Source organism: Hyperolius riggenbachi, chromosome 12 (assembly GCF_040937935.1).
Source record: "Hyperolius riggenbachi isolate aHypRig1 chromosome 12, aHypRig1.pri, whole genome shotgun sequence".
Classification (NCBI taxonomy): domain Eukaryota; kingdom Metazoa; phylum Chordata; class Amphibia; order Anura; family Hyperoliidae; genus Hyperolius; species Hyperolius riggenbachi.
The window spans coordinates 226,324,610-226,346,618 of NC_090657.1; the positions used below are offsets into that span (position 1 = coordinate 226,324,610).

Consider the following 22,009-nt stretch of genomic DNA (forward strand, 5'->3'; position numbering starts at 1 on the left):
CCCCAGCATGCATCACTCACAGCCTCAAATGCGTCTCATCGTCCTTCTGTTTCAGTACAGTCTCCTCCATTCCGCAGCATGGCATCACTCACATCTCAAGTACATCTCATCGTTGCTTCTCCTGTTTCAGTAGAGTTCTCCTCAATTCCCCAGCATGTACCACTCACATCTCAAGTACGTCTCATCATCCTTCTCCTCTTTCAGTAGAGTACTCCTCCATTCCCCAGCATGCATCACTCACAGCTCAAATGCGTCTCATCGTCCTTCTGTTTCAGTACAGTTCTCCTCCATTCCGCAGCATGCATCACTCACATCTCAAGTACATCTCATCGTGCTTCTCCTGTGTCAGTAGAGTTCTCCTCAATTCCCCAGCATGTACCACTCACATCTCAAGTACGTCTCATCATCCTTCTCCTCTTTCAGTAGAGTTCTCCTCCATTTCCCCAGCATGCATCACTCACAGCTCAAGTGCGTCTCATCGTCCTTCTGTTTCAGATACAGTTCTTCTCCATTCCGCACCATGCACCACTCATATCTCAAGTACATTTCATCGTGCTTCTCCTGTCAGTAGAGTTCTCCTCCATTCCCCAGCATGCACCACTCACATCTCAAGTACATCTTATCATCCTTTTCCTGCGTCAGTAGAGTTCTCCTCCATTCCCCAGCATCCACCACTCACATCTCAAGTACATCTTATCATCCTTCTCCTGCGTCAGTAGAGTTCTCTCCATTCCCCAGCATGCACCACTCACATCTCATGTAATGTCTCATCATCCTCCTTCTGTTTCAGTAGAGTTTCTCCTCCATTCTCTAGCATGCACCACTCACATCTCATGTATGTCTCATACATCCTCCTTCTGTTTCAGTAGAGTTCTCCCCATTCCCTAGCATGCAGCGCTCACTTCTCAAGTACATCTCATCATGCTTCTCTTTTGTCAGTAGAGTTCTCCTCTATTCCTTAGCAAGCACCGCTCACATGTTAAGTACATATCGTCCTTCTCTGTGTCAGTAAAGTTCTCTCCATTCCCTAGCATGTGCCACTCACATCTCATGTATGTCTCATCGTCCTTCTGTTTCAGTAGAGTTCTCCTCCATTTCCTTGCATGCAAAACAGCTTCACCAAGCAAATCATTGAACAATTACCAAATCTGTTAATTAACTGGTAGAAGTTTTGATTTTATTTATCAAATTCTGTGGTGCCCCACCTGTGGTTATGGATATTTCCGCAATCCACAAACATACATACTGAGGCAGAGGCAGAATTGTACAAGGTCAAAAAGTAAATGTTCACTAATATTCTTATTAGCACCCATGCACAGTGGTCATTGTCCAGTTGGACTGGAACTTGATCCAAAGTGAGAGTTCTAAAACTGAGTGCTGTACTACACCTGCCTTGCTTTCTGCTATAGCAAGTGCCTGTTTCTATGAGAATGGGGGGGGGGGGGGGGGGGGGGGTCGGTGGACAACAGCATGGCGGATGCGGGAGCAGCTTCTGGTGGGAAGGGAAGGCAGGGAACAATCCGTTCGGTGGCACCAAGCATTTAAAGATCCAGCATTCTGGAGCTTGAGGGACATTTGTACACATGCTTGATTCTCAGTCGAGTTAGTATTAGTCCGGCACAGATTTACATATCATCCATATGAACATTCATCCTACCTGATTCAGTTAATCAAGGAAAAAAGTCACACACCTCTGACCAACCAGTGTGAGGATAACAAAACACGTAAGAGCTGCCCTCGGCAAAAAACTCATCATCAAGCAGGAACTTGTAGATCCTGTAGATGTACAACGATGTGTAGACTAAGCGCTGCACAGTCCAGCAGAATTGGGAAGACCTCTTCTGGAACTTCCCATGTACCAGTCTACCTGAATTCCACCACATCTGAGACCTTAGGCAAGGACAAAGTTGCAGTCACATCTTCATTATTGAAAACTTGAAATACTGATTTCTCATATATGTTCTGTTTCCCTGAAGGCAGCCAAATGAGCAGATGAGTCGTAATTCCAACATATCTGCCGTGACCAGTCCTTCTTTGTCTCCAGTGAAGACCAACTTCTCCAGTCAGTCTAATGTGTCTTCTATGAAGCCAGGACTTCTTCCATCTAATCTGGATGACCTGAAGGTGGGTGATAATCTTCTAAGGCTTGGTTCACACCTTACTGGAAAATTTACAAGTCAACAAATCCCACGCTAAGTAAGGGATTCGTACGGGCATGTTCTGACACGTCAGTTGTTAATAGTGTTTGTTGCTGTGATGGAACGCAAGTCCCATCTTGCACAACCTTTCTAGATACTGGACAGAAGTCATAAATGTCTATGTCATGCCCATTACAACTGATATGACTGAGTGATGAGACCTGCTGGGATAGTCATAGTGGATTGAACATTGAAACTGCTGAGGTTGTCTATAGCATGACCTGTCATCATGGGAACCGAGTCTGAATGGAAAATGGTGGGACAAATGAAAAGGCCCAGCACAAAATCCACTATGTGTGCAGCCTCAGAGGGCCTTCATAATGATGGTAGGTGAGATGCGAACAATATTGATGCAGATATCATGCTAATCTGTATGCTAATTTATGCAGCGTGAAAATGGACTAATGGATTGAGGATGCTGCAGGATCTGACTGGTCTATTTTCAAGCTGCAAAATTTTGCATAAGATCTAAATGAACTCAGATTTCTTGGCAAGTCATTGATCATCCCTAATAATTGAGTACCCAAAACTGGCCATTGGGCTTCACTGGCTTATCGCAGACCTAAGGCTTGATTCCCCACTTCTTTCATAAATGATGTCTCCTTGGGGTTGATGCACAAAAAGCCGGTCAATCTGCAAGACACGCTACTCAAATAAAGTACTGGCAGTAAACTTGGCGTGTAATATATCTGCACATGACAGATTGACCAGATTTTAGTGCATCAACCCCCTTGTAGTTTGTCACTAATTACCTCTCCTTATAGCTAAGTTGAAAACTAAGGAAGGTGAGAGAATTCACAAGATCCATGTCGTGAATCAGTCCCGGTTAGGGTTGTATTCCCACATTTTCTTCTACATCTGCTTAGAAAAGGCTTCAATTCAGCATCTTCTTTTTTTCTTCTAAGGTATCGGAGTTGAGGCAGCAACTTAGAATACGTGGTTTGCCTGTCTCTGGTACGAAGACGTCGCTGATGGAGCGTCTGCGGCCTTTCCAAGAATGCGGTAACACCGTTCCAACCTTTGGTGAAATCACAACTGTTACCTTCCCGGTTACACCAAATAATTCCATGTCGAGTTACCAAACCCACCCATCCACAGGAATTATCTCCAGTGGATTCTATCAGTTTGGTAGCACCAGCTCCACTCCTCCAATATCACCAGCCTCTTCTGACCTTTCTGTTAATGGGTCTTTGCCTGACACCTTCAGTGATGGACCAATGTCTTCTCCTCAGTTTGGTCTACACCCTTCCCCGATCCACCTAAGTGCTGAGGAAAGTCTCATGAGCAGTATGAACAGTGGCAGCTACCAAGAACTGGAAGGGATTGATGCTGAAAAGGACAAAATGTTGGTGGAGAAACAAAAAGTCATCAACGAGCTGACCTGGAAACTTCAGCAAGAGCAGAGACAAGTGGAGGAGCTCCGGCTTCAGTTACAGAAGCAGAAAGGGGGGCCTCAAGACAAGACACTTCCATCTCAACACTTCTTTGGCGTACACATCAAACAGGAAAATGTGTCGAGTTGTCCCTTTGCCTCTAAGCAAATGACTATGAAAGCCCAGGCAAGCGGCACAAATGAAAACATGGGACCATGTGCAGCGCAACAATTATCATGCCTGATTAACAACCGCTGCTTGGAGGCCTCTAACCCATCCTCCATGTCCTCCACGTTCTTAAGTCCTCAGTGTTCTCCACAGCATTCCCCGCATGGACCTACTTCCAGCCCACAACACATCAGCCTCCCGCCATCTCCAAACAACCGCTGCCAGTACCTGCTGCCTGTATCTCCAAACTCACAAGGTGACACGCGAAGTATATCTCCACAACATGTCAACAACCGGCTTCGTACTGGACAGGTAACTATCCTGCGGAGAGAAACCATACTTACCAGTGTGAACTGTGTATTTCACTGCTTACCCTATCCTGTCATTACTGGTTACTTAATGCCTGACCAGCAGAGCTTGTTTGCTTCAAAAGCTGAAGGTACGAGCTTCTTTAGATTAATCAAAGTATGAGTTAAACTTCAACTAATGGAGAAGATTTAAAGTTCCTCCTGCACTAGAGAGCGTTGGGGTGGCCATGGTCATAATTCTGACCTCTTTCCTGTAATGGGATGGATTGGAAGAGATTTATTAAAATTATTGGACACCTAAAAGGAGTATGCATTTCCCTCGGGTCTTAGCCCTAGTGATGCCCGTAATCAGCTAATTAAGATTACACAAAATGTTGTGTATAGTTTCGTAATTACACCTTTACCTAATATAGATTTGTAAATTCATTTGATTTCATGTAATCAGTCATAATTTTGCATAATTTTCATGTAACTTTCGCATAATTTCCTGCTGACTTTAGCTGACATATGTGCTATTGTCACCAAATAGAGAATAGTGGTACAAGTAAAAAATAATAAATAATAATTTTTCGAAAAAAACTTGTAGTTTTTGAGAAAATTGATTAAAAAAAAATGCTACGGAAAAAGTTTTTTAAAAGGCCATTTTTCTGAGTTGAAAAAACACGTTTCCTTTGCATTTTTAACCACTTCACCACTGGGGGGTTTTACCCCTTGAGCACCAGAGCAATTTTCACCTTTCATCGCTCCTTCCATTTATTGGTCTATAACTTTATCATTACTTATCGCAATGAAATGAACTAGATCTTGTTTTTTCCGCCACCAATTAGGCTTTCTTTAGGTGGGACATTACGCCAAGAATTATTTTATTCTAAATGTGGGAAAATAGGAAAAAATGTGGGAAAAAATTCATTATTTTTCAGGTTACGGCAATTATAGTTTTTAAATAATGCATGCTAATGTAAATAAAACCCATGAAATGTATTTGCCCATTTGTCCCGGTTATAAAACCGTTTAAATTATGTCCCTATCACAATGTTTGGCGCCAATATTTTATTTGGAAATAAAGGTGAATTTTTTTCAGTTTTCCGTCCATCCCTAATTACAAGCCCGTAGTTTATAAAGTAACAGTGTTATACAGTCTTGACATAAATATTTAAAAAGTTCAGTCCCTAAGGTAACTATGTATTTTTTTTAATTGTAAATTTTTTTTATTTTTTTTTTAATTACAAAAAAATAATAATTGGGGAGTGTGGGATGTAAGGAGTTAATTTTTTGTGTAAAACTAATGTATTTGAATATGAAAAATGCTTTAGGGTGTAGTTTTACTATTTGGCCACAAGATGGCCACAGTAACTTTTTGTTTATGCGTCCTGCAAGCATCCGGAAGGAGGCTTGCAGGAAGTACTAGGAGGCTGGGAACCTTTTTTATTTCTTCACAATGATCGCGCTGCTTCTCGTAGAAGCAGCGGATCATTGCGGGGGCTTGGATCAACGAACGGGAACGGTTTTTCCCATTCATTGATCTCTGGGCAAGCGGGCGGCGGCGTGGACGAGCGCGGGGGCGCGCACACGAGCGAGCGGGAGCGCGGGCAGCGGCGGGAGGTACGGATATCTCCGTCCCTGGGGGTGAAAGGATGGAAAAGGGGACGGCTGGGGGTAAAGTGGTTAAAATCCATTTTCTGGTGACTATAGCATATATGGGGGATTTGCTATTCTCCACTAAAGTTGGCACAAAATTATGCGAAAATTATGTGAAAACAATGCGAAATTACAAATGATTACAGACAAGATTAATTAAAAATGTTCCCAAAATTTCACATTATGATTCCATATGGTAATTGCAAATTTTGATGCAAAATTACGTCTATGCGAAATCTGTGCTCATCACAGCTTACTCTCACATGCATACTCTCTCCTTCAGGTCAGGGTTACAGTGTCTAGAGACTAGAACACCAGGAACTTGGAGAGCCTATTAGAGAGTCTATTAGAGGCTCTTTTGTTCTATACAAAGACACTGTAACCCTGACCTGAAAAAGCAGGTAAGACCCTCAAAAGGCCTCGTCCTTTTAAGTGTCTAATAAAATTGGGGTTTTGATATCCTTTTCCTCACTCAAGATAAGATTGATTATTCTAACCAGAAATGTTTTGGGGCTCCTCCTCCCACTCATAGCAGTGTTTTCCCTAAGACAGGGACTCCCTTCTGTCACATTAGTGGTCTAAGGCTCTGATTTGCTGGTCATGATCATGTGTTAAACCAGGAAGTCATAATAGCAAATCAGAACTTTACAAATCTATCAGCCGATCAAACTGATCACATGCTTCTCCATGAGTTCCCCTAAACATTACCATCCCTAATTGCTGCGAGGCTGAAGGTGACTGAAGGTGAGACGCTCTTGTAACAGACATCACTCTCATTAGTTGTAAGGGCTGGTACACCAAGAGCACTTCTGAGCACTTTTCAGCTCGCCAGTGCTTTGAAATGTGTTTGGCTACTGAAACCCTATGAGGATGTTCCCACAGCAGCATTGTGATTTTTCTAAAATCACAAATGCGCTGCATGTAGCATTGTTTGGAGCAATTCAGCGTGTGCAAAAACGCTCATTCATTTTAAAAATCGTTCTGAAAATCCCATCACAAAATCGCTATCACAAATGGCCAAGCGCTAGCAATTGCAAGAGCGATTTTGGTGTGCACTAGCCCTTACTTAGATTTATAATAACAGGTCTCTGGGGAACCCAACAGAATTGTCCAGAGCTAAAGGAGTGCTACTTTCAGTGGATCTGATCGCAAATAACAGGCCCTCATCCCCCCCCCCCCCCTTTCACAATGCTTGGATTTCCTCTTGGATTGTGCTAAATGTTAAGTTTTAGGTTTAAAGTTATCTCAGAGGACATAGCAATAAGGATATGTAGACACCTCAGGTTTTCCTTCCTCAAGACAATGGTTTGTAATCATGTTTGTGGAAAGTCTAGGATATGTACAGTTTTCTCCTGACATGGTCAAAAAGGTTACTAGGTGTCCATCGTACTAGTTCACTGAAAAGTGCATCTGATTGTTCCTGCAGGATGGTCCAATGAAGTCCTTCCACTTCTTGTCCCTCATCCCCTCTCCATAGAGTAGAATAGGTTGCCCATTGAGAAGCCAAGCAGTATGTCTCTGCAGAATTTGTTCCTAAACTGTCACTCAAAACACATCTCTAACCTTTATTCCAACCACACTGATTTCAAATGTGTAAGTAGCTCGAGCTACGGAGGCCTATTCACGGGAACGACTATTGCGTTTCTGGTGTGCTCACTGGGGTGAAGGAGTCATTTTCCAATTATCTTGTTGCCCATTAGTGCTGAGAAGCCTTGAATTTATCATATGAGGGTCTCCGTAATGGTCAGAGTTGTAATGAACAAACCCCAGAAGACAATACAGTTCAGTGATCCTCTTCCTTTTCATCTTTATCTTTGAAAAGTTGATGAGATTATTTGACCGTAATTTTGTCTTTTTGCAGAATGTTGGCAGTACGGTCTGTTACTCTCCAAACCAGAACAATTTACAGTCAGTTTACGCCAACCCTTCAGACAACAAGCAGAGCAGTAAAGACGCCGTTTCTCCAAAGAGTTCCAGAAAGGTGAGGCTTTGTGTGGTTGGAGATTTTATCTTCAACGATTTAACTCTATCAGTTAGCCATTAAAAGGTATTATTTTTTACAAAACGTTGTTTTTTTTCTACCTATATAATTTGTTTAGCTAACACGTTACAGAAACTTTTTTGCTACTATCTTCAAAGATAGACTTTAATCAAAGAAGATGTGAGGAATCGCGGAAGAGCCGCCGCCATGAGCCAGCGGCGGGCGGCTCTTTCCGCATCACACGGAGAGGCAGCCGCCTCTTCACATCATGAGGCGGCTGCCTCCATGCAGCAGGTGGGGCAACGCGGCGAAACCGCCGCGTTGGACGCGGCGGTTCGCGCACATGTCCCCGCAGCAGAGACACCGCTGAGCGGGGCTGCGGTGGCTGGGACCCGTAGTCCCACAGAGTTTAGAGTGACGCGCGCGCGCGCGCACTCAAGCAGGCCTTATGACACCCGGGAGAGAGTCAGCTGATCAGGCAGGTCAGCTGACTCTTTACTCCGCTCCCCATTGGTCCAGCAATCTGGGAGGTGCAGGGGATGCTTAGGTGCATATATACTGCCGGCTGTTCACTCTTGCTTCGTCTGGCGTTGCGGTCACACATGTGGGAGCACCCAGATCCGTAGTCAGATCCTCAAGTGTGCCGGGACCAGCAGGAGCTGTAATCCTACACTTAGATAGATTTTGATAGCTAAAGTACTAGTTTGATTGTGATTATTTGTTATGACTTTTGCCTGCCTCGACTATCCGCCTGAACTCTGACCTTGTACCTCGATATTTCTGATACTCTGTTGCCGAACCTCGGCTCGTTCCTAGACTCTGTTTCTGCCTCCTGATTTTGTACCCCGATATATCTGATACCCCGTTGCCGAACCCTGCCTGTACTTTGACTCCGCCTTTGCCTACTGTATTTGTACTTTATCTGTCCGTGTGTGTACGACCTGGCTTGTCCGACCTCGAGAACCGACCTCACGATTGGAGGCGGTTCCCAGTCCTGTTAGTGACACTTCTTCCTGAGTGTCACTCTCGGACTTTCCTTCCTACTGTCAGTCTGACTCCTCCCGTCTTGGAGAGCTCAGGTCTGCGGAAGGAATCCGTGCAGTTCTCCTTGCTGCACCCAGGCCTCGGCATTTTTGTGTTACTGTTACACCAAACACTACACTCTACTCAGGTGAACAGAGGTTAGCCAGTATATTGGATTATCGGTGATACTGCAGATCACATATAATCTGGTATACGTCTGTATTCCCCATGACGCTGCAGGTCACCGGTAATCAGACCTCTCTGTGCTTCACCGATCGTTACAGAACGCCAGACCAAAATACCGATGGAACGCACTGATCCTCTGACTGTGCTTGCCACTTCGGTGGATAGCATTCATCAGTCACTAGGCCAGCACAAAGCCTTAATTGATGCCTTAACAGGCTCTGTGAGAACCCTCCAGACATCAGTTGATTCAGTGCGATCCCCTCACAGTGAGGACATACGTATGCCTGTCCCTGATAAGTTTTCCGGCCACAAGTCTGACTTCCGGAATTTCAGGAGTAGAGTGTTGTCATATTTCGAGTTAAGACCCCGATCCTCGGGGACTGAGACCCAACGGGTCATTTTCATTAAAACTTTATTGACTGGAGATTCCCAGTCTTGGGCATACAACCTGCCCGCTACCGATACTGCCTTGACCTCAGTAGAGGAATTTTTTAAGGCCATGGCTATAATCTACGACGACCCTGATCTTGCGGCATCCTCAGAGCGGAAGATCAAACTCTTACGGCAAGGCAGAGGGTCAGTCGAGGATTATGCGGCAGAGTTCCGTAGGTGGTCAGTCACCTCGAGATTTGATAATTTTGCCCTCATGGACTATTTCTTGTCTGGGTTGTCGGAAGAGGTTTCCGATCTTATGTTGACCGTACCCGAGCCCAAGACAGTTGACGAGGCCATTTCATCAGCCATTCGCGTAGATCGCAGGCTACGCCATCAGAGGCAGGCTAGGAGTAGTCACCGGGTCAGGGTGACTTCGTACGCTGTACCAGCTGTAGCATCCCCAGTAACCGCAACTCCGTCTGTCTCGTCCTCTCCGGCCTTGCCTCCACCAGAGCCAATGCAAATTGGTCGATCAAAACTGACCCAGGTGGAGCGGAGGAGGAGAATGACGGAACAACTGTGCCTATACTGTGCAGAGGCAGGGCATAGGGTGCGAAATTGCCCCAACAGGGCGGGAAACGGGTCTGCCTAGGAGTAGTGGGGGGTGACACCCTAGGCACACAAACTTCACCCCTTAAAGAGAAAAAATTGCTTCTCCCTTGTACTGTCACATGGGATGATAGGTCTGTTGCCACTGAAGCTTTCATTGACTCCGGCTCAGCGGCTAACTTTATGAATTTTGAGTTTGCTCAGGAGTTGGGTCTACTACTCACTCCCGTGAGACCCCCCATTCAGGTTACGGCTGTTGACGATTCCCCTTTGCAGCGGAATTGTCCTCTGTCACAGACTCCGGTTGTGAAGCTCACCATAGGGGTATTGCACGAGGAGCAGTTACAATTTTTTGTTTTACACATGTCCACCTCCACTATAATCCTAGGCATGCCTTGGTTGCAAGTCCACTCCCCGCAGATAGACTGGGCCACAGGACAGTTGACAGCCTGGTCACCTCATTGTTTCCAGCAGTGTTTGGGGAGACTAACATTGGGTTTAACTAAGGTACAGGTGGAGGGTATACCGGAACAGTATTCGGATTATGCCGATGTGTTTTGTCCCAAGGCCGCGGATAAATTACCCCCGCATCGCCCATTTGACTGTCCCATTGACCTTCGTTCTGGTTGTATGCCTCCTCGAGGCCATTTATATAATTTATCTGGTCCCGAGAAACTTGCCATGCAGGAGTACATCCGTGAGAACTTAGCAAAGGGCTTTATTAGGCCATCCCGGTCACCCGCTGGGGCAGGCTTCTTTTTTGTTAAAAAGAAAGACGGGGGTTTACGGCCTTGCATTGATTATCGTGGCCTCAATAAAATCACGGTGAAGAATCGTTACCCGCTACCACTTATAGACGATTTATTCACACAAGTCACTGAGGCTAGGATATTTTCAAAATTGGATTTACGGGGGGCATACAACCTGGTGCGTATAAGGAGGGGCGATGAATGGAAGACGGCCTTCAATACCCCTGATGGGCACTACGAGTATAGGGTGATGCCTTTCGGCTTGTGCAATGCCCCGGCCGTCTTCCAGGAACTCATCAATGAGGTTTTTCGGGAGGTCTTGGGAAAGTTCGTCCTAGTCTATCTTGACGACATTCTCATTTTTTCTAACAACCTCCCGGAACACAGAACCCATGTCAGGATGGTGTTAGACAAACTGAGGCAGAATCGGTTATACGCCAAACTCGAGAAATGTATTTTTGAGGTCACGTCGGTGGCTTTTTTGGGGTATATAATCTCCACCTCAGGTCTGTCTATGGACCCTGCCAAGGTTTCCGCGGTCCTAGAATGGCCACAGCCGGTGGGGTTAAAATCATTGCAACGGTTCTTGGGGTTTGCGAATTATTATAGAAGGTTTATAAAGGGGTACTCCACAGTTGTCGCCCCTCTCACTAGCCTTACTAAAAAAGGGGCAGACACCACTCATTGGTCTCCCGAGGCCTTACAGGCTTTTTCTAAGTTAAAGGGGTTGTTCTGCTCAGCCCCCATACTCAGACATGTGGACACTTCCTTTCCGTTTATTGTTGAGGTAGACGCCTCGGAGATCGGGGTGGGGGCTGTGCTGTCCCAGCGTTCTGGTCTTCAGGGTAGACTACACCCGTGTGCCTATTTTTCTCGAAGGTTCTCTCCGGCAGAGAGAAACTACGACATAGGCAACAGGGAGCTCCTAGCCATCAAATTGGCCTTTGAAGAATGGCGTCATTGGCTAGAGGGAGCCGAGCACACGATCACGGTTTATACCGACCACAAAAACCTAGAATACATCGAGGGGGCTAAAAGGTTAAGCCCGAGACAGGCTCGGTGGTCGCTATTTTTTTCGAGATTTACATTTTTGATCACATACACGCCAGGTAGTAAGAATACCAAGGCGGACGCACTTTCTAGGTGTTTTGAGCCGGAGACAGCACAGCCCTCTGTTTCCGAGACCATTGTCCCACGAAGTATGGTGTTAGCCGCCACCGAGACTTGGGAGGACTGGAAAGAGACTTTGAGTCCTTTTCAGCAGGATATCCCAGAAGGGAAACCAGACGGGGTGTTATTTGTTCCGTTACCACTCCGTTTTCAGATCTTGGAGATGGTTCATTCCCATAAGAATGCGGGACATCCGGGAGCGTCTAGAACGCAAGATCTCGTGGCCAGATGTGTATGGTGGCCTTCGCTGGCCGCCGACTGTAAGGAGTTTGTCAGGGAATGTGCGGTGTGCGCAAAAAGCAAGCCCTCCCGCCTGGCACCTGTAGGTACTTTACAGCCTTTGCCCACCCCGAGTGAGCCATGGACCCATTTGTCCATGGACTTTGTGGGAGAGCTTCCGAGATCTGAGGGCATGTCAGTTATTTGGGTGGTGGTTGACCGTTTTAGTAAGATGGCCCACTTCGTGCCTCTGAAAGGACTCCCCTCGGCCCAGGAACTGGCCGATTTATTTATCATCCATGTTTTCAGACTGCATGGCATTCCAGAAAACATAGTATCCGATCGGGGAGTCCAGTTTGTTTCGAAGTTTTGGAAGGCATTTTGTCACCTAATGGGCATGAAATTGTCATTTTCCTCGGGGTACCACCCGCAGACAAACGGCCAGACGGAGAGGGTCAACCAATCCTTAGAGCAATTTTTGAGGTGCTATGTTGCCGAGACACAGAGCGATTGGGTTAAATATATTCCTTATGCAGAGTTTGCCCACAATAACTTGAAGAGCTCTTCCTCAGGTTTCTGTCCATTTCAGATTGTGACAGGTAAATTGCCTAAATTCTCTCCTTTGCCAGTTGCATCCACTCCGTTCCCAGCTTTGGAGGCCTGGCAAAGGTCATTTAGAGACAGGTGGTGGACCATTAAGAATAATCTCGTTAAAGCATTTCAGAGTCAGAAAGGTCAGGCTGATAAGAGACGCTCGGTAGAGTGGAGATTTCAACCAGGAGATTTGGTTTGGGTGTCATCTCGTCACCTGACCCTGAAACAACCCTCTGACAAACTTGGTCCCAGGTTCGTGGGTCCATTCCCAGTTACTAGGAAGATCAACGATGTCACGTATACCGTGGATCTTCCCGCCAGCATGCGTGGAGTGAGGTCTTTCCACGTATCACTTCTCAAACCCGCAGCCCAGGTGGGTCCCACTCCTCCTCCTCCGGTGTTAGTCAATGCCCAACCCGAGTATGAGGTGGAGAAGATCATAGACTCACGTACTGTACAGAACTCGGTACAGTATCTCGTACATTGGAAGGGGTACGGCATTGAGGAGAGGCAATGGGTACCTGGGAACCGCATGCATGCGGATGAGTTAGTAAGGGAATTTCACGCTTCACATCCAGAGAAGCCTAGAAGGAGCTGTCCGGAGTCCACTCCTCGGGGGGGGGGGGGGGGGGGGTACTGTGAGGAATCGCGGAAGAGCCGCCGCCATGAGCCAGCGGCGGGCGGCTCTTTCCGCATCACACGGAGAGGCAGCCGCCTCTTCACATCATGAGGCGGCTGCCTCCATGCAGCAGGTGGGGCAACGCGGCGAAACCGCCGCGTTGGACGCGGCGGTTCGCGCACATGTCCCTGCAGCAGAGACACCGCTGAGCGGGGCTGCGGTGGCTGGGACCCGTAGTCCCACAGAGTTTAGAGTGACACGCGCGCGCGCGCGCACTCAAGCAGGCCTTATGACACCCGGGAGAGAGTCAGCTGATCAGGCAGGTCAGCTGACTCTTTACTCCGCTCCCCATTGGTCCAGCAATCTGGGAGGTGCAGGGGATGCTTAGGTGCATATATACTGCCGGCTGTTCACTCTTGCTTCGTCTGGCGTTGCGATCACACATGTGGGAGCACCCAGATCCGTAGTCAGATCCTCAAGTGTGCCGGGACCAGCAGGAGCTGTAATCCTACACTTAGATAGATTTTGATAGCTAAAGTACTAGTTTGATTGTGATTATTTGTTATGACTTTTGCCTGCCTCGACTATCCGCCTGAACTCTGACCTTGTACCTCGATATTTCTGATACTCTGTTGCCGAACCTCGGCTCGTTCCTAGACTCTGTTTCTGCCTCCTGATTTTGTACCCCGATATATCTGATACCCCGTTGCCGAACCCTGCCTGTACTTTGACTCCGCCTTTGCCTACTGTATTTGTACTTTATCTGTCCGTGTGTGTACGACCTGGCTTGTCCGACCTCGAGAACCGACCTCACGATTGGAGGCGGTTCCCAGTCCTGTTAGTGACACTTCTTCCTGAGTGTCACTCTCGGACTTTCCTTCCTACTGTCAGTCTGACTCCTCCCGTCTTGGATAGCTCAGGTCTGCGGAAGGAATCCGTGCAGTTCTCCTTGCTGCACCCAGGCCTCGGCATTTTTGTGTAACTGTTACACCAAACACTACACTCTACTCAGGTGAACAGAGGTTAGCCAGTATATTGGATTATCGGTGATACTGCAGATCACATATAATCTGGTATACGTCTGTATTCCCCGTGACGCTGCAGGTCACCGGTAATCAGACCTCTCTGTGCTTCACCGATCGTTACAGAAGACAATTAAGAGAAGTTGTGCTGCTGTTATTTATTATATTAGACGTAAGAGGTTTGATTTGATTACATTTCTAAGTCCGCTTTTTTTGTGTTATGCTCTCTTAAAGATAATGTTGAAATAAACATACTTAAATGTAGACATTTTAATGTTTAGAAATCATTGCATGTGTTCAAGGCTGTAACTGTGCCCCCCACATATGCTGATATGAGCAGTGATTCTCCCCAAAATGAAAAGAACTCTCAAATCTAGTGATGTCATCATTATCGGCCACAATGGACAATGATGTCATCATCATAGGCCACGATGGACAAAGTGTGTCCTGTGCGCCTTCTGAAACTCATAATCTACTGCACCCAGCAGCCTAGATAGGTCTTGGCTCTTCTATGTCACCAGGAAGGACATCAGGCTTGCCATCTGTCATACTTACTTCTCAGATATGCATTGTTTATACTAGTGAATCCACCGTAGAAAAGGAAATGGAAGTTCCACAACATAAAATCTAGCCAGGATCCCTACGGCCTATCAAAAGTTCAAATTAGAAATGGCACTGGACTAGCATTGACTAATTTATCTCTAGGACTACAAGTGGGTTATGGAATGTGCCTTATTGTCACCACCACCACCATGATGCCCCTTGTATTTCTGCTGGTCCTACCTCCCAACATACCTAATGTTATCCAGTGAGGAGCCATGACCAGTAGAGGCAGAAGAAGCAACGCACTCCTCGTACCAACTCCCAATATCAGTGATGCACTGACAATAAGGCTATACTCCCCGCTACATACAGATAATACAAGTGGGGAAGGTGAAAGCTGTAGCCTAGAACTGAACTACTAGGCAAACGTGTCCAGTGCTATTTTTGTGGTAAATTTAAATGAAATGAGCTTTAGTGCTAATCTTGGCTGTTGGTATGTCCATTGGTTACACAACCATGAAGACCTTAGCAATCCTCACGGTTGTCATGAATGACCAAGGGGAGGTCTGTAATTCCTTACCACATAAGATCAGACAGTTCCAGGCTGGGGCTGACTGCTGGATCACTTCTGTGCTCCAGCTATGGAAGCCGTTGATAAAGTTATCCCATAGTTATCTTTATGGTGGAAATTTCCGAGACTTCAGAACTTTTCTGTGGGTGGGTTTGCTTCATACACTTTCTTTAAGCGAGCCATTAATATTCACTTTATATATCTGCTTCCAGATGAACATTTTACAACCATCTCCCCAGGCAGGGCAAAAGCTTCCCGTACCTTGTATGACTTTCTCAAATGCACCCTCATCGGATTCCAAGCAACTGCCATCCTATGAGGATGCTGTCAGACAGGTAACACTTTGCAGCTTATTCTGTGTATTTTCTCATATTTTCTATTGCACTACAAGTCACAGAGTGTATGACAGTAATTCACGTGTAGTCAATGTATTGGTATGGGCGACTCTTGACTTTAATTGGCCCATAATTTGTGTACAAACTTCTGGCTTCTATTTTGTTTTGTTACGTAGCCAGCAGGTGGGGAGGCCAATAATTTGTCTGGCCAAGTCTGGTGATGTATTGTCCCCTCTTTGGGTTTCCTCAGGCACAAGACAATAGTCGAAGGCTACTTTGTGAAGTCAATAGGCTGCTGGGAATACTCAGACAATATGATGTGGTAGAGCCTCAATACTGGTCCCAGAGGCTCAATACAACTACCCATACTGTATTAAGCCTTGAATACTGTAATGATATCATCAACTTTGAGATCCTTCTCACATAACAAACATTTCTTGACTAATTATCTCCACTGTATTGTGTTCATTCCTAGCAAATCACGAGAAGCCAGCAGATGGACGAGCTCCTGGATGTTCTGATCGAGAGTGGAGGTAAGACCATACTGCAGAGTGTTATCTCGGAAATAGTCCTGCTTCTGTATTCACCTTCAGTCGTGTTTATCCTTTCTGGTAATATTTTGTCTTTTTCTTCCAGAAATGCCAGCCCATGCCAAAGACGAGAGGTCATGTGGGCAGAAGCTGACTCAGCTGAGCGTGCCAACTGGAAACCAAAACCTAACTGCTGCAAGTTCTCACCTTCCATACGAGAACTGCTCCAATAACGACAGCCATCTTGAAGTCTTATTAAATTCCCACAGCCCTATCGGAAGGCCGGCAGAAATCCCACTGTTAAAGATTGGAAATGAGGAGGGGCACTTTGAACGCGGTATTGACGGATTTCCAGGCAAAGTAACTGAAGATATTCTCCCGTCCCGAGAGATCTTGGAAACTTCTCTATCTCCTATGGAGACCCAGATGTCCCCATCCTCCGCAGAAAGCACTGCTCTCCAGCACTTAAGTTTTACAGAGTCTCCTTGGGAGACTATGGAATGGTTGGACCTGACCCCACCTAGCTCAGCCACAGGTCTGGGTTCCCTGACCACTACTGGTCCCAGCATCTTCAACACTGATTTCCTAGACGTTACAGATCTCAACTTAAACAATGCAATGGACCTACACTTGGAACAATGGTAGAGTCCACCTCATTTACATTCAGGAAACGTCAGTGCAGATGCCAAAGTAAGGAGCTACAAATTACCAGTCATGTAAATGAAAGATGTTTAACCTATTTTATGAGTCCTAGATCATATGAGGTTCCAGAACACCCTTCTTCTTCTAGAGGGACAGCCACAAATGCTGGACTCAGGTCAACATTAGGCCTTACATTCTGAGTGGGTTTATAAAGCACCTCTATATTTTACTGGTTCTAAATGCAGTTCTTCAACCACAAAGAACTCCTTTGCTGAATGATCTACATCAAACAAAAACTGTCTAGAGAATGTGTACTTTCCATAGAATTTACATTGTCATTGTTTTGCATCGCTGTCCCCTTTTACAGGTCCAAAATGGCTTGCGAGTATTGTATGGTAGCAAACAACGAAGCAGCGTGCCAAAGTTTGTCTACAAGTGCCTTCGACTTGGTCTAGCATGTAGGGGGAATAAGGAAATACCTAACATATGTGACTCAACATTCGTGATGTACAATACCTCCGGTTTCAGTGGGGTCCGTGCATTGTAAACGAAATTCCAGAGCTTATTTTGGTACCAGAGCAAGACAAGGAATTAAGCTTATAATACTAGTTTGTGAAGAGGTTCCATAACACTTGTGTCTTTGGAAACATTGGGGACGGTTGTATGGAGGGGTGGTACAATAATTAGCACGCTTCTCTTGCAGCGCTGGAGCCCCGGACTCAAATCCTGGCCAGAACACTATCTGCCTGGAGTTTGTATGGTCTCCCTCTTCCCGAAAAAAACAAACCAGTAGGTTAATGGGTAACTGGCTTAAGTCCCCAAATTGAGCCTAGACTGCGGTGGAACGTTAGATTGTGAGCCCCTCTGAGGGACAGCGTGTGATAGGAATCAGCATTATATAATACATAATAATAATACAATGCAACAATGAATACAGGAAATTGTGACTTCCATTAGGAAAGGGTACAACTTAGGAACATAAAACAATGGACTCATGCCCTTTGTTTTGTATGATTCACTTGCAACTAAACCCAAAACTGCACAAAATAACTTTTAATAGGAAACCAGATGATGAGTAGAAACAGTATAAAGAAAGCACATATACCTGTTCCATGATGCTGGTCACTGCAGTGCAGCTCGCTTCCTGTCCTCTCTGGATTCAGCTGGAGGGTCAGGATGATGGCGTGAATTCACAAAAGAATAGAAATCTGACCAGCAGACAATGCACGTTAAGATTGTCGCTATTTACACATTTTTTTTTGTAGCGCAGAAGTACCCAGGTATTCATAGGTGTCCTAACTCTGGCCCTGTAACATGCATAGTGCAGACATGCAAACACATTCATTGCATCAAACCTATCTAAAGATTAGGAGCTCATATCCTGACATCCTCTCCTGGGACAGATAGCGCATCAAACTAATCGTACAAGGGAGCTAAGGAAATATATTAATGTCCACCATGCACATACACCAGCATAAGCTACGTGCATACTGACACTGGTCAGGCAGGGGAAGGAGGGAGGGCCCTGGAGTAAACCCTGGCCACAAGGGTCAGTTACAAGGACAAACACATACAGTAGATCCAGGCACATCGAATCAAGTTAGGCCATTTAAATACGTTATTAGGGAGGGGCTAAAGGGGGTGTGGCAATATTTTTTTCTGCCCACACACCCCTTTAGTACCTCCCTAATAACTTATTTAAAGGTCCTAACTTGATGCGATGTGCCTGGATTTATGTGTTTCTTCGAGTTACCCAAATTGTTACCCAGCAATGTGTTACATCATCTATAGAGTAAGTCACGCCTCGTCATTTGCATAAACCTCAATAATCTTAATGTGCACTGTCTGCCTACATTAAAATAACGGTTCTTTTGTGAATGTCCCCCCATGTGACATACAATTAGGAGGAGGAACAGTGATCCAACTAAAATGCCCACCCTTACCAGACGAAACATGTGGCTGAAGGAGGTGGAAGAGGGTGGGGACAAAGGCGGAGACAAGGGTGGAGCATGGAAAAGGTGGTGGAAGAGGGTGGGGACAGAGGCGGTGACAAGGGTGGAGCATGGGAATAACTTGCTCATTTGTTTCTTAAGCTGCACAGTTCACCCCTCACCTCACTTACATTAAATCCTATACAAGGGATGGGCGGAGCTTGTGTCACAGCCTGCTCGGATTTCACAGGAAGTGGAATTTCAAGATCCCATGTTCTAAACAGGAAGCTGGCAGACTGCAGGTATCCTGTATCTGTATGAACAGACATACAGCTGCAGGCAAGCTCAGCTGTAAAATAAATCGAGGCCGGGCCAAAGCAAAGCAATACTAATTTAAACAAATTGTTTGCTTTCAGAATTGTACTCATTCAGTTTTGGGTTTAGTTGAGTTTTTACAATTTAGCTTTTAAGGTACAAAAGCAGAGGCGATGCCAGAAGATGACATTTCACAAACCACTTATTCATGTGTAGGCTGAAGATGGCTTTGCTGAACATCGGGCTACTGTAAATAGACTAGTCTGTGTGAGCATGCAGGCTGCCTTTGACATTGCTGGAGTTTCTGGAGGTGTAAATTGTGTAAATAATTGCGAGGTGTTTTTCTGGCCTGTATAAACGATATATACTGTATATATATAAAACAGGTCAGGGTTGAGTCCCGCCCCAAGGCCGTGTCAAGATCCGGTACTGTACAGACGTCACCCTTGTCTGTAGGGTCACTGCGTCTCTCCTGTATTTACACTACTGGAAAACACACTAATTCTTGACGGTTGCACCCCGATTTTGTAGAGGGGGCTGTAGAAGATGGTCAGGAAACCTTCACTGTTGTGTATGATGTACACTGTGTAGATATAGCCTGCAGGTTTCTCGTGTGTTGGCCATCGGGCGTCACAGAGGTGTGGGAGTCACCGGCGGTGACCGGGTGATATTGCCGCATGCTGTAAATATACGTAGCGATAGATTTTATGTTGAACGCATCACGTTTTTTTTTTTGTACCAGAGTTCACTGTGCACTGCTAATATATCGCGTACAAATCACAAAGTGTCAAAAGTTGTATTTTTTACTGTTGTTAAGAAGCCATTCCATGCAGAAGTGAAAGTAGCACTTTATGTCGGAATATTTATAGCCGTTATCATTATTATTATTGTCACAAAAATGTCCCCTTGTGAGGCCTCTACGCTTCTCTCTGCTTTCCGGGGTATCGTCAGCTCCGTGTAAAAACGCCCAAACCTGAACTATGTTTATCCTAAGACTCGGCAATCCATCTGGGTACAAATCCGCCACTACAAACTGAAGGCATTACACTTTTTTCCGTAACGGTTATTAATGGATTATTAAACCCAATTCCTGGATAGAGGTGGTCACCTCTAGAAGTCATGGAGAAGCATGTGATCAGTCTGGTCATGTGATAGATAGGCAAGTCTCTGATTTGCTAGTCATGATCATGTGATAAAGTAGGATGTGATCTCAGCAAATCAGAGTTTTGCAAATTTGCTGATCAAACAAATTCCAATGCTTCTCCATGAGTTCTCCTAGACACGACCATCACTATTCCTGGAGTTTCTAATAAATTATGACATAATATGGAGATTGAATATAAACCTTTGGAGGGGGGGAGGGTATCTCTGTGTCCCTACTGGAGAGATTTTCCCTCACCGTTTGTCCCTTGAATCCCCCATGAATATGGAGACTGGTTATTGGGTGTCCTAGGGGCAGGAGGTGAGACATAGGTTTGTTTTATTTGCTTCTGAGGTTTTTCACTCCCAGGCTTTGGGGTTCGACTTTTTGCCAAAAGCACAGTGTGTCAAGTGAAGTGCCACCACTGCACACCCATCTTTAGTAAGTCTCCTCCTCTTCCTGTCTGTGGTGGTCCATGATGTCACAAATCTTTTGGCACTTGAGAAGGGTCTGGTGCCAAAACTATTGGGGCCACTTGAGGATGGTCTCATACCACAAATGTTGGACGTACTTGTGGAAGGTCTGATGCCATAAATGTTGGGAGAACTTAAAGGGAAGGTTCAGGGAGGGGAGTGAAAAAATAAAAATCAATTTCCACTTACCTGGGGCTTCCTCCAGCCCGTGGCAGGCAGGAGGTGTCCTCGGCGCCACTCCGCAGGCTCCCGGTGGTCTCCGGTGGCCGACCCGACCTGGCGAGGTCGGCTGCCAGGTCGGGCTCTTCTGCGCTCCAAGGCCCGGCGTCCCACGCAGCCGCGCTGACGTCATCGGACGTCCGCCGGGCTCTACTGCGCAGGCGCAGTAGTTCTGCGCCTGCGCAGTAGAGCCCGGCGGACGTCCGATGACGTCAGCGCGGCTGCGTTGGACGCAGAAGTGCCGGGCCTTGGAGCGCAGAAGAGCCCGACCTGGCAGCCGGCCTCGCCAGGTCGGGTCGGCCACCGGGAGCCTGCGGAGTGGCGCCGAGGGCACCTCCTGCCTGCCACGGGCTGGAGGAAGCCCCAGGTAAGTGGAAATTGATTTTTATTTTTTCACTTCCCTCCCTGAACCTTCCCTTTAAAGAGACACTGAAGCGGAAAAAAAAATTAGGATATTATGATTTGTATGTGTAGTACAGCTAAGAAATAAAACATTAAGATCAGATACATCAGTCTAATTGTTTCCAGTGCAGGAAGAGTTAAGGAACTCCAGTTGTTATCTCTATGCAAAAAAGCCATTAAGCTCTACGACTTTCAAAGTCTTGGAGAGGGCTGTCTTCTGACTTTTATTATCTCAACTGTTTGTAAACAAACTTATTTTTCTCTGCCAGAGGAGAGGTCATTAGTTCACAGACTGCTCTGAAAGAATCATTTTGAATGCTGAGTGTTGTGTAATCTGCACATATTATAGAATGATGCAATGTAAAAAAAAAAACACTATATACCTGAGAATAAAATATGAGAATATTTTCTTTGCTGCTAATCTTCTAGTAATTATTCATAGTACACAACCAATTCATTATATCATATTTTTTTTCGCTTCAGTGTCTCTTTAAGGAGGATCTGATACCACAAATGTTGGGAGTACTTGTGGTAGGTCTGATATCATGGGTGTTGAGGTACTTTACAGAATACATCACTAGCCTCATCCCTGCTGTAATGTCAGGACTCCAGTGGGCTGGCTTAATTTTCTTCACATTTGTGATAAATAGACCTTTTATCCATGATAGATCTGCC

General features: G+C 45.8%; 1 protein-coding gene across 1 annotated transcript in view; it reads left to right on the plus strand.

Annotated features, from left to right (window-relative positions):
• Window positions 1–20,851, plus strand: part of MYOCD (myocardin) — a 77,514-nt gene extending 56,663 nt beyond the window's left edge. Inside the window, 6 exon segments of the mRNA XM_068261894.1 lie at window positions 1,977–2,124; window positions 3,104–4,051; window positions 7,547–7,666; window positions 15,559–15,681; window positions 16,157–16,214; window positions 16,318–20,851. Coding sequence (XP_068117995.1) covers window positions 1,977–2,124; window positions 3,104–4,051; window positions 7,547–7,666; window positions 15,559–15,681; window positions 16,157–16,214; window positions 16,318–16,856 — 1,936 coding nt within the window. The 3' untranslated portion in view covers window positions 16,857–20,851.
• Window positions 20,852–22,009: the final 1,158 nt, after the last annotated feature.